Genomic DNA, 13,664 nt, shown 5'->3' with positions numbered 1-13,664 from the left:
GGAAGGAAGGAGGGAAGGAAGAAAGGAGGGAAGGAAGAAAGGAAGGAAGGAGGGAAGGAAGGAAGGAGAGAAGGTAGAAAGGAAGGAAAGAAAGAAGGAAGGAAGGAAGGAAGGAAGGAAGGAATTATTTATTAAGCACTTACTATGTGCCAGGCACTGCACTAAGTGCCATTGAACCAATCCCTATCTGCTTAATATCTAGCCCACAGCTCTCTATCTTTTTCACCAAAGGAGCATGAAAAATCCTTTCAAATGCTGGACTATATTTTTTGCTAGTAAACTTTGCTGGTACATATCAAGCACTTAAATGATCATATCTAGTTCTTTAAACAAAAAACTTCCCATTTATTTCTAGTTCCTATTAGGAACTCAGACGTCAAAGGGTTGATTTCAGTGCTTTCATAAACCATTACATTATTTTAAAACCATCAAGAAACTTAAGTGAAGCCAAGGAAAACCCATTCTCTGAATATATTATTCAGTCAGTCAAACGATAAGCATGTATTAAATGTTTACTATGTAGAAGGCAGCTAGATGGTTTGGTGGATTCAGAGCCATGACTCCAATATCCTGAGCTGAGCTATCCTGGTTAAGAATTTGATGAAGATTTCTGGTTTGTCCTTTCTCTAAAGGAAGATATTACACATATAACTATTTCTGTTTAAAGTCTTTCCAAGAGAGGGGACAAGTAAGTGGCTCAGTAAATTGAGAGCTAGGCCTAAAGATGGAAGTTCCCGGGTTCAAATATTCCCTCTGACACTTCTTAGAGCTGTGATCCTGGACAAATTACTTAATCTCCTTTACTACTTGTCTTCCTTGGAACCAATTCTAAGATAAGGTATGGGTTAAAAAAAAGTGTGAAATATGTATCAGGAATATGAACCAGGAACATGTGACAAGTGCTTGGGATTCTTTAAAAAAGGCAAAAACAATCCTCGCTCTCAAGCAGCTCACATTCTCACAAGGGAGACAAGCAAGCAATTATATACAAACAAGATAAATTGAAGGTAATTTTGTGCTCCCTCCCTATTATGTGAGATATAAAGTCTCCTTTTATTTTTCTTCTTTTCTTTTTTAGTGTATCTATACTTCCACCCATTTCTTCCTTCTTTAAGATCATCAAAATATAACAAAAATCTCTCCTAGGTCCTCCTTGTTATTTGACTCTCTCTAGGATCTCTGCTGATATTTCAGTTCCTCCTAAGCAATGGTCGACAACCTTTTTGGCAGTGAGAACTATAAACGCCTGAGGAAGGAGGAGAATGGAGGCGGAAGGCACTGGAATATGGAGCAGGGGTGGGGTGGGGGCTGAAGGGCCCCCTGGGGCACATCCTGGGGCTCTGCCCCCACTGGCCAGTGGGGAGGTGGAGCCAGATATGGCTTGAGAGCCATACGTTGCGGACCCCGTCCTAGGGAATGCTTATATCACTTCCATCCCATCTCCTGAGAATGCTTAGAAAGACTTAAAAGTCTTTTCTAATCGTTTGCTTGTGTTTACCTTTTTGTTTTCTTTTTACTCCAGTATTTGTGTTTCAAAGTTTCTACTCAGCTCTGATTTTTTTATAGTCAGGAATGCTTAGAATTTTTCATTAAAGACCTAACTTTTAACTCCTATAATATTATATTCAGTTTTTCTGGATACATTATTCTTGGCTGTAAGCCTATATCCTTTGTCTTCTGGAGTATCATATTCCAAACTCTCACCCCTTATTGTGGTGGCTGTCAAAACTTTGATCCTAACTGTGATTCCTCAAGTCTTAAATTCTTTATTTCTGTCTGCAATATTTTTCTCATGGACCTGAAATTCTGGATTCTGGCTTAAGACATTTCTATAGGTTTCATTTTGAAGTGTCTTTTAGGAGATAATTGGTAGTGTCACCTTGCCCTGTGGGTCCAAGAGCTCTGAACATTTTTTTCTTGATTTAAAAAAATATGATATCAAGGACCTTTCAGGAGGTCACAGGTTTCAGATAATACAATGATTCTTAAATTATCTCTCTTTGATTTGTTTCCCAAATCAGTTTTTGATGTGAGACACCTTACACATATTTTTTGCAATATTTTGACTTTGTTTAATATTTCTTGATGTCTTAGGAGTCAGCTTGTTTGATCCATTCTAATTTTCATGGAGTCTTTTAACTTGGGTAGAGTTTTTTTACCTCCTATGCCAGGTTCATAATTCTTTTTCCAAGTCTTTCTTCCATAGTTCTCATTTCCTTTCCAATTCTATCCTCTCTAGGAAAGCTCTCGCTTTCTTTTTTAATTTTTCCATCATTTCTCTTAGTTATTCTAACATCTTGTGGGCAAGCTATAGTTTTCTTTGAGACTTTGTAGGTTATTTTCTTCTGTATCTTTTTCTTTTAGAGTTATTTTCTTCTGGATCTTTTTCTTGGTCATTCCTCTCTTCATAAAAGCTCTTTGTCTTTTGTTTTGTTTTTTCATTCTTCCATGGATCACCTCTGAGTAACCCTGAATTGCTGACCTTTGAAGGGTGATTCTATAATATTGGCCCCTTTTTGAGATAGATCCTCTTGTGTTGTTTGCCTAGATGGGCAAGCTGAGCCCACACTAGGTCTGTACCCTATGCTCTGAATTGCTGGTCTGGATTGGGTCTGAATTCAAGAAAAGCTCTGGGCATCCCCACTCTGAGGCCTACCTTAGAGCCCTTAAAACTGAGCATAGGCTCTTGGTCTTCCTGGGAAACCCTTAGTTATTAGCTTGGGTCCAAGACTTGAGTCCATGGGCAGCTCAGGATTTCTCCAAGTTGATGGCCTATTTTGGAGCTCTGGCCACCGAACCTGTGCTACTATGGTTCAACTATTGGCCATGGAGCTGGGGAGCTGGAAGTGGAAGAGGATATGGGTCTACTCTATGCTATCCTACCCTGGAACTCTGGATGCCCTTCTGGCCAACCCCTTACTATTGGCTTTGAGGGATGAACTAAGACGGTGGTCATCCAGCACTGCTAGCCTAGCTTAGAGTGATGGGGAGTCTGTGATCCCAGCCCACCCCTGTTCCACAGTTCTTGCCTCGGTCATTTGCCTGTAGGTCAAATTTGTGATATTAGACTAGAAATATGACCCACTAAGGCAGTGATTGCCCATTCACTACTTAACAGACTTCTTAGATCTTTATTGGGAGTGCTATCAGGGGAATAGTTGTACTGCTTCCTCCTGCTCCCCCATTTTGGTAGGTCTTTCCCTATTACACTTTTCAAAAGACTATTTTATCCAAAGAAACAATATTTCTGTATTGCAGATGCCAGATGAGGAATTGTGATTTCTGCCACATTCTCAGGATTACAGACAAATACTAGTAGCTGTTCATGCTGGCCTTGCCTTGGGATTGATTATGGAGCACATTGTGTCCTAGTACAGAAGAGCCTTCCTTTTTCATTCCTGAGACAACTCTGTCTCTTGTCCTTGCTTCCCTATATCCTACTTCCCCCTTTTTCATGTGTCTTGAATTATTTGGCAACCATTTACAAATGGATTTCACATAGAGATGAACCTATGCCCTTTGCCATCTTACAAAGTACAATCTGTTCTGACAAAGCACCCTTTTGTCCCTACGTTGGAATATGAACTAATCTGTAGTTTAGTCCTTTAGTCTTTGAGATTCCTACCTCTTCAAATAAGCCCAACTAAAATAATGGTAATAAATATCCCAAAACAATGTTAGGGGCTGGGGAGTACAGAGTAGATTTGATTCAAATAGTCACTTTTATTTGTGCTCCAGAGTACTGTTTGGGATGGCATGTATAGACATGCCAAAGTATAGCCCTATACTTTTTTTTAAGCTCTTATCTTCTGTCTTAGAATTGATACTTACTAAGTATAGGTTCTAAGGCCAAAGAACAGTAAGGGCTAAGGAATTGAGGCTAAGGGTCTCATAGCTGGGAAGTGTCTGAGGCCAGATTTGAACCCAGGACCTCCTGTCTCCAGGACTGGATCTCTATCTATTGAGTCTCTTATCTACCTCTCTGTACCTTCTTAAAAGTTCTTTTCCTGCCTCATGGCCAGTTGTCATGCTAGATCCTTGTTTCAGACACCGTAAACATTCACAGAGCCCAGGAGAAAGTGCAACAAGGTCAAAAACCTTTTGAAAGACTTTATTACTTTTATATGGCCTCTTCTTAGCAAGAAGCATCTAAGGGAACAAGAACTCTAAACCCAAAGCAAACACTAATGAGGTTTCCTTTGTTTCCTAAAGCGGAACAGCTATTAAATATACAGACAGAGTTAAGAGCGGTGTCACTGGGGAGCAGATTTGGTTGCAAATCAATGAACCTACTCCAAATGACAAAGGGAAATATGTAATGGAGCTCTTTGATGGCAAAACAACACATGAGAGAAAAGTAGATCTTTCTGGACAAGGTAAGGAATATGCTTCGGGTAAAAGCACTGGACTTGAAACCCCAACACCTGGTTTCAAGTGTCATCACTGTCACAAATCAGTCGTAGAACCCAAAAGCCATGTCATTAAAGTTTTCCTAACCTCAGTTTTCTCATTTGTAAAATGGAGGTAATACTTCTTGCCTTTCCTACCTCATAGGGTTGGTTATGAGAAAAAAGTACTTTGTAAACATAAAAGCACTATATAAGTTTAAAATATTCTTACTGACCTCACTGGGTGGTTGTGATGAGCATCATCTCCCATCTTCATCATCATTGTTGTTGTTGATATTTCTACTAACTCTTTTTCATCAAAAGCCATTCCTATCTACCTCTTTTTATGTTTCAGGGTTGGCTGTTAAAAACACTAAATTCTTCTCCACTTTGTAGAATCATGGATTTAGACCTGGAAGGGATCTGAAAAGTCATTGAACCCAAGCCTCTCATTTTGAAGATGAGAAAACTGAGATAGAGATTCATTGACATTTGCTTAGGGTCACTCAGCCAGTAAGCATTTCAGGGAGGACCTAATAATAATAATAGCCAACATTTATACAGCACTTACTACATCCCCAGCACTGTGCCAAGCACTTTTCAATTATTGTCTTATTTGATCTTAACAGCACTGTTAGGTAGGTGTTATTATTACCCTCATTTTATAGATGAGGAAACCAAGGCAGATAGGTTAAATAACCTCAAGTAGGAGGAAGTTAAGAGAGAAGTCCCAAAATATAGACTTAATCATCTTTGGCCTTGCAAGGGAACATGAGTCTGTAGCAGAAGACTTTCAGTGACACTTAAGTCACTAGTTTCATGACCCTGAGCAAGTTTGGTCCCTTTCCTTTTGAAATTCAGTTTCTTCATCAATCATAGAAACATAGAAACCAATCATAGAAGCATAGAAACCAACACAGAGGGCTAGATGAATGGGGGCCCTAAGATAGTTCATTATGAGAAGCTTCTGTGAGGATCCAAAGCCTTTTTGTTTGTTTTGTTTTCTTAGAAACTCTTTTTGGGTTGGGATACCAGTATTTTTTTTAAGAGCCTGGGCCTCCCTACTCCCTCAGACTAGAGGTACAAGGGCTACTCACTAACTGGCTCAGGAGTTTTGAGCTGCTCAGTTTCCTAGTGGCCTTCCAAGGGACAGAATTATTATGGACACCCAACTGGTATAGTTCATCAGAACTCCTGAGCTAAAGAGACACACCAGCCTCAGCCTCTGAACAAAAGATGAGGATCCCCACTCGACCTCGCACCCAGCTTTTGCACTGCCCGTCTTTAACAGGCTACGTAACCTCTTTTCTGCTCACATGGCACATGTCTATCTCCTTAAACAAAAGATCTTAAAATTTAACATTTCACATTTGTCACCTAAGGAGCAAGTTATTTTCTTTCGTTTTAAGGTAAAATCAAGTTTTATAGGAAAAGACTGTCTGACAAAGTCTCTCCTAAAAAAGTAACTACTATAATTGAACTCTGCGGGTTGTAGATTTTCCATGAGAAAACACTATCATTTGTTTTTCTTCTGTTGGCAGCCTACGATGAAGCCTTTGCTGAATTCCAGAGGTTAAAGTAAGTCCTTTTCCTTGCAAGTGTCGTTTAAGTGCCCTAATTGAAATGGGAACACTGTGTACCCTTTCTGCAGATCTTCATGGTTTTTTTAAAAGTCTTTTTGCACATAAAAAGCTGGACTTCCAGCTGCTCCATTGTGTAGCAAGAGTTTTCTGAAGCAATTAGAGGCAGGCCAGGTTAGCTACCTTGAATCAACACTAACATGCATTCTTTTTTTTTTTTCTTCCAAATACAGACAAGCTGCCATTGCTGAGAAAAGTAAGAAAATGACTTTTACATTTGACTGCAGAAATCATTTAAAGTTAGAATAGCCTTTTGCTTCACTATTGAGCCTCTAAAGAGAGAATGCATAGTTTGCATGGACATTTTGCTTGTATGTTTTTGTTTTAAGTACTTGGTACCATGCTTCCAATTGTGACTTTGGTGTCAAAGGCCTGTTTGCATGAAGGAATGACCCAAAAGTATTATGGAGTTGTTACGTTTTTCTTAACTTGAACTCCTATCCAGAAAGTAGGAGAATCTCTCTTCTGGAAAACCTAGTTTTTTGACACCAACTCCCTGACTTGCAGGCATTTATTGAAAGAGGATTTTATTTTTGTTTCTCAAAAGGAAAGATGAAATCTTATAAATTCTTCTGCACTAGGCAAATTGTAGTAACCTAAATCCCCACAATCCCACTATGGGCTACAAGAAGTTTTGCCTGATATCACCTAGTTCTTGGTTGGTTTCTTTTCATACTGGCACATGCCATTTTCTGCGGTTGTTGTTTGCTTTTGACTGTTATTGGCCACTGTATAGGTGCTATCTACTTGTTCTTCTTTGAAGTGATCATTAAATCACCTCTACTGTCTTCTAGGTAAAATGTAGACACTCTGATAAAAGGGATGTTAGCTTTTGGTCTCTCTGCCAATGGGGTTACCTGCCTCCTAGTCAAAGGTCTTCTCCCAGCCTCTCAAGTCTCTACCTCTTCTTGGGCACTCCAGATGTTTGTAAGGCAGATATCAGAATTCCTCTCCTGATCTAGCTAGTGATTCTAATTTCAGCAGTTTTGGCAGCAAGGTGGGAGGCAGGTCAAGATTCCCTCCTCTTGGGGTTTTTATCACTCCAGTGTTGGACACTGGCAAGCTTAGTTGTCTATGAATGCCAGAGGACTGCCCAGAAGTCAAGTCATTCTCTGTCTCCCCTAAGGGACATGATCTCTTCTCCATCCTTTGGTGTGGCCTTTCTGCCCTGTGCTGCCTAAGACTTATTACTGACTGCATTCTGAGGGAATGAAACTAAAACCCTTCCTAGTGCTTTTATCCTTCCAACTTCCCATGAGTAGAGTTGGACCCTGACTTGTTGGTACCCCAGTTGTCTCCCAGTTTTTAGTCACTGGGAATAATCAAATTGTCCAAGCTTCTTAGGGGATATACCTTCCCCAAGTATTCTAGATGATCCCAAGGCATGTAGATTCTAGAGGCCTACCTTTATCTTTTCTACTTGTGACCACAGAGAGGAAAGATCTAACCAAGCAGATTAAGCTTTTCCAGGGTCCTAACCAAAAAGAGAGAAGAGGGAAAGGTGTGGAAGTACAAAAGAACATTGAACCATTGGTTCTTTTAGAGCAGGGAATAATAAAAACTACCAGGACAAGTCCAACATACCAACTGGCCTGCTAGATTTCGCCCTGGTAATAGTCTGTCCTTGTTTTAGGGGTGTTCAGGTCTATTCTGTAAGATTATCAACTGTATTCATATATAAATGAATATATATATATATATATATATATATATATATATAATACTTTTTTGTAGAAATATATTATCCATTCCAGAAAAAGTTCACCAATCTAACATTAATAATTTAGTGTGTTTTTTAGTATGGCACCCCTGTTTTCATCTCTGCATGTTCTGTAATCATACTAAATACTAAAATTGAGGCATATAATTAAGAGAAAAGGAAGTTGAGGAATGAAATAGTGTACCATCTTACCAATTTTTTTACTACAAAAATTCCTCATTTTTCTTTTCTTTTTTCAATTTGAGTTTCTAAATATATCCTAGCACTTTTTAGTCACTTTAGAGTATTCCAAAACATAGTTTGGTCCATTCTCCCCTCCTTAATTCTGTTTAAATGAGTGTCACTGCAGGATTAGGGGTTTAACCCCAGGAGCAGAGATATATGAGGTAGCCAAGTTTCCTGCCCAAGTTTTTCCCTTCTCTCCCTCCTATCCTTTTGGTAGTTGAATCCAAAAGCTATAGTAAATGAGGTTGAGCCTCACTACCTTTCACGCTCAGTTTTGGGAAACCTCTACTATCTGAGTTTCTTCTAAAGCCCAGAGATCTCAAGGGTAAAAAACTGCTCTGGGGATTTGGAACCTGATCATGGGACCAAAATGAAGGTAGAGTTGAATGGGACCAAATCATAACACTTTCAGGTGCCCATTTAGGTTTATAGCTTGATTCAGGGAAAATGAGGGGAAGTGTGTAGAAGGTCCAAAGAGCAGTCTGTAGAAAATGGGAGATATGCCTAAATGTAGAAGAATTAGAGACTAGGGGTAAGGCTTGAGCATAATCATCTACCAAGGCAATGTTAGCCAGCAACTGGTGGACTATGGACAAGATCTTTAGAGAAGCCCATAAATAAGTTCAACCTATTGCAAGCCTTCAAACCTGGGTGATATATATAGTCCCTGGCATGTCTCAACTATATGTAATCCTAGGGAGACTCAGAAATCAGTCTCAGTTGGGCCTGGAAGGCATTTGAAGGAACCTTCTCTGCCTTTCGAAGCCCCAGATGTAGCTTTACTCAGCTCCAGAGTTGTCTGAGTCAGAAACAGACAAACGGATCTAGGCCTCTTCTCTGAAAGAACAGAATGGTTTCAAGCCAATAATGAGTTTCACTTGGGGAAGTTATCAAAGATGTTTGTGATAGGGGAGAAATTTATTATGTGTGTGTTTGTGAAAATCCAAAACATCATTTTCTTGTTACATATATTGAAAACAAGTGGATGTCTAAAAAGTTGTAAGAGGGAAACTAAATCTGAAAATTATTTAGTAGAGATGATTTTATCTCTATTATATAAACATTTGTAATTTTGCAGACACTTAGTAGAAATATGTTTGTTTTCAGATCGTGCCCGAGTATTGGGAGGCCTGCCAGATGTGGTCACCATACAAGAAGGCAAGGTATGGCATAGCACAGCAGGCACTGTGCTAAGCACTGGGGAGTCAAATACAAGCAAAAAGAAAGACAGTCCCTATCCTCAAGAAACTTACTTACTTTCTTTCTTTCTTTCTTTCTTTCTTTCTTTCTTTCTTTCTTTCCTTCCTTCCTTCCTTCCTTCCTTTCCATTTACCCTCTGTCTTAGAATCAGTACTAAGTATTGGTTGTAAAGAAGAAAAATGGTAAGGATAGGCAATTAGAGTTAAGTGACTTACCCAGAGTCACATAGCTAGGAAGTATCTGAGGCCAGATTTTAACCCAAGAACTCCATCAGGAGGCCTGACTTTCAATCCACTGAGCCACCTAGCTGTTCTAAGAAGCTTACTTTTTAATGGAGGAAGACAACTCATAAAAGGGAATAGGGAAGCGTTTTGTCAGGACAGTCTTAAAACTTCCACAAATTGAGTAGAGTTTGGAGAAAAATGGAAAACAAAAGAAAACAAATTTAAAAATAAGTTAGATGGTCCAAAGCACCTGCCTGCCATTCAGGGAATACAACAACAACAAAATACACAGATGGTGGCCATTACAAATGAGATTTCACTGTTGTGGCAGAGCTAGAGTTTTACATTATAGCAAAAGTGGTCAAAATGGGATTTATGAAAGAAAGGGTGATGAGTAAGAATGGAAGGAGCCATCTTTCCTGGTGACATTTGAAATTAATGATAACATCCAAATCTTCCAAAGTCACATTTTAGTCCTAAAGAACTGAATTTCTTTAAAATCTATGATTTTGTGGAATTCACATTTTTTTGATAATGTGAAAATTTTAGCTTAAAAAAACAAACATAGCACTGAGTCAAGTGTATAACAGCCAACAGCCACTGGTTGGTGATATTTATACTTATCCTAGCCATCTAACCATGACAGAGGACTCAGTGGATTATTCTTGAAATTATTAAGTTTTTTAAAAACCCTTACCTAAGAATCAATGCTAAGTTTGGTTCCAAGGCAGAAGAGCAGTAAGGGCTAGGCAATCAGGATTATGACTTCCCCAAGATCACTCAGTTAGGAAGTATATGAAGTCAAATTTGAACCCAAGACCTCCTGACTCCATCTCAGGTTCTCTATGCATTGAGTCTCTTAGCTGTCCCTTGAAATGATTCTTTAACTAAGATAATCATTTCTTTCATTTTTCTCCTTTTCTCTACCAATTATCTTTTTCAGGCACTGAATCTTACTTGCAACCTGTGGGGTGATCCTGCTCCTGAGATCTCCTGGCTGAAGAATGAAAAGCCTCTGGCTTCAGATGATCATTGTATCCTGAAGCTGGAGTCCGGGAAGACAGCCTACTTCACCATAACAGCTGTCCAGACTAATGACTCTGGGAAGTACAGCCTGGTGGTGAAAAACAAATATGGTACCGAGACAAGTGACTTTACTGTAAGCGTGTTCCTCCCAGAGGAAGAGGCGGCAAAAGCTGCCTCTGAAACCCAAAAACAAAGTAAGAAGACAAAGTGAACTTTAGGCTAAGGAAGAAAGGTATGTGAGGAGAGATGAAGTGGCCTGCGACAGGGGAATGCAAGTGATTTGAGCCAAAGATAAGAAGCATTCTTGGGACTGTCCGCTGAGTTCTTGTGTTGTTAGCACTGCCATCTACCCATGGTTTAGGGCTACCTCACAGTTTTCCTTCCCAGTTACATCATTTCCCAAGCAAAAGGCATGGAGAAATAAAAAGCAGGATGAGATTTTAAGGAAAAGGGTAGGATAAGGTTAGTGGGAAGAACACCGGGGTGGAAAAGAGATGCTTTCTAGAACATTAGAGTAGCTGGAGATAGTCTGCAGCCTAGACAGTTTGAGAGAGTGCCATTAGAACGTAGCATAGCGTAGCATGGCGTGCTGAGGCAAGGAGTCAAACCAATTGGTGTTTTTGTGTGCTACCTAACAGAGATTTGCAAGTTATGTTAATGCTGTTTTGATGATGAAACCCTCCTCCATGTTGGCAAATAAAGGCTCGTATACCTTTCTTTTTAACCATCAATTTGTTTCTCTGATTCTTGAAACGTGGCTTCTTGGTTTTGATGACAGTGAGAGGACTTATCCAACGTAGTAATCTCTCTTTTTTAAAAATAATCATTCTTCATCCTATATTAACACTCTATAGTTATTCTCATGAAGTTTATACAAGTAAAGGCAGTGACTTTCAACACGGCTAAATCCAACATTTGCAGTCAAAGTTTTGGAGCAGAAATGGTCAGTTGCCACACAATTGATCCATTTACCACATTATCAAATGCATTCACTTGTTAAGGCAATGACAATTGAACCACAATGTGGACAGTTGGGTCATTTCAATCATTTCAGTGGACAAATATCCACTTTGCAATCATCATTAGGTCAGAGCATGAAAATCAGCTATTTCTGCAGGAAAAAAAAAAAGAAAATTCCAAACAGTGAAATGACCAGATAACATCCTACCATGCTGCCTCGGAGCCAGAAAACATAGAGTCGTGGCTGACTTCCACTGGTTATTAAACAACCTTGGGCAAATTACTTATTATCTCTCTAACTCCAAGGACCTGATGTTGTGAAAAACAGCAATAATGTCCATACTTCTGACTTACATTTATGCAACACTTTACAGTTTGAATTTTGTTTTGGTCACCATGACCTTGAAAAGTGGGCAATGCGAGTATTATGTGAATAACTGGAAGGATCTGTCAGGCTGGGCAATCCTCTGTCTGGAACTGCCTGCCTCAATTCAGAGTTCAAGTCCCCTCCGACTCGGTAGACAAGTACGAGAAAGTTGCCAGAGTGAAATCACTTCTGGGTTAAATCCCTCATCCAGGTTTTCAGATCTAGTAAATGTCAGAAGTTGGTATATGAGCTCACATCTTACTGATTCCAAGCTCAGTTTTCATCATCTATAAAATGGGGATAATAATAGTGCAAGGATTATTGTCCCCATTGTACAGACGAGGAAGCTGGGGCTCATTGACATATCTAGGAAGAGTCAGAGCCTGAACTTAACCCCAAGTAGACTTACTCAAACAAAGTTCAGTCTTCTTTCCAGTATACAGTACCGCTTTTTATTAATAGCTAGCATTTATTTTACATTACACATCTTCCCTTAGGTTTGTCACAAACTGCAAGTGAAATGTTTGCTCAGCACTCTGTATAGCCTTATATAAAAAGCCCCCTAAAATATCCCAAGTTGTAAGCATTGTCATGTGGTGTGGTGGACAATTTACTCAAATTGGAAATCTGTAAACTTGGGATCTTAGCTTGGCCGGTATTTTGCTATGTGACCCTGGGCAAAGTAACTCACCTCTCTTTTTTGTAGTTCAGACATATCCAGCTCTGAGGGACCCCATTTGGTGTTTTCTTGGCAAAGATACTAGAGTGGTTTGCCTTTTCCTTCTCCAGCTCATTTTCCAGATGAGGCAACTGAAGCAAACGGGGTTGTGCAGGTGGAAAATTTGCCACACCTGAGCTACATTCTCAGCATCCTTTTAAGTTATGTCCTCATTTGACGTACAGGGGCTTGGGAGATCAATTTGGCTGAGACTCACAGTGAAGGATTCTTTTTTGGGAGCTTGTGCTTTGCTTTGGTAAAGTGCTACAAGTGTGAGTCTCTAACTCTCTTTGTTTTGCTCACTTTACTGAAAAAATCCTTTTCCTTTTCTTTTCCTCTGTTTATTATCAATATATATATCATATATATTTAAATATATACATATATTTAAAATACTAGGAATATTTATTCATTTTTACTCCTACAATTTTTGGCAGGGTTAAGTGACTTGCCCAGGGTCACACAGCTAGTAAGTGTCTGAGGCCAGATTTGAATTCATGAAAATGAGTCTCCCTGACTCCAGGGCCAGAACTTTATCCACTGTGCCACCTCGTTGCTTCTTACCTGTCTTAGTTTGAGTTATGACATCTGTAAAATGAAGAGCTCGGGTTAGATCACTGCTATGTTCCCTTCTTATGCAAACATTCTACAAGACAAAAAGAACCAATCTAAGGCGATGATGTAAGATTCACAGGTTATATACATACCAGGGAACCCCTGAATTGCAAAGCAATACAGGAAAATGCCCCTTCCTCAGTGGTGAGACTGAGATGTTTTGGATCCTTCCGCTTGGGGATAAGCTAAGTGGGCTTGGCATTAGGATGACTCATCTTCCTGAGTTGGAATCGAGCCTCAAATATTAACTAGTTGTGTGACTTTGGGCAAGTTATTTAACCTTTTTTTTTTTGGTCTCAGTTTCTCATCTGTAAAGTGAGCTGGAGAATCTTTGCCGAGAAAATGCCAAAATAGGATCACAAAGAGTCTGGAACAACTGAAATAACTCAATAATAACAACAAAGCTTGGGGATTTAAGCTCACAACATAGAAGGAAGGTCTCATCGTTTTCAATTCTCATCTCTTCCCATCTCAAAAAGTATGTCATTGAGTATAAACCTGCCAACAATTTTCATTAAAAATAAACATAATTTGATTTGATCTAGAGTGGTAGTTCGTATGGTTTTTCCCAAGAGTGATAA

The 13,664-nt window shown here is 39.4% G+C and overlaps 1 protein-coding gene across 1 annotated transcript in view; it reads left to right on the top strand.

The window, feature by feature from the left end:
* Nucleotides 1-11,154, top strand: part of MYOM1 (myomesin 1) — a 139,637-nt gene extending 128,483 nt beyond the window's left edge. Inside the window, exons 29-33 of the mRNA XM_044683066.1 lie at nt 4,213-4,376; nt 5,930-5,966; nt 6,202-6,224; nt 9,081-9,136; nt 10,341-11,154. Of these exons, the coding sequence (XP_044539001.1) occupies nt 4,213-4,376; nt 5,930-5,966; nt 6,202-6,224; nt 9,081-9,136; nt 10,341-10,634 (574 nt within the window). The 3' untranslated portion in view covers nt 10,635-11,154. The remainder of the gene's footprint in view (nt 1-4,212; nt 4,377-5,929; nt 5,967-6,201; nt 6,225-9,080; nt 9,137-10,340) is intronic.
* The last annotated feature ends 2,510 nt before the right edge of the window (nt 11,155-13,664 follow it).

This window comes from Gracilinanus agilis, chromosome 1 (assembly GCF_016433145.1).
Source record: "Gracilinanus agilis isolate LMUSP501 chromosome 1, AgileGrace, whole genome shotgun sequence".
In the NCBI taxonomy this organism is placed as follows: Eukaryota; Metazoa; Chordata; class Mammalia; order Didelphimorphia; family Didelphidae; genus Gracilinanus; species Gracilinanus agilis.
This window is presented reverse-complemented; position numbering and strand designations above follow the sequence as displayed.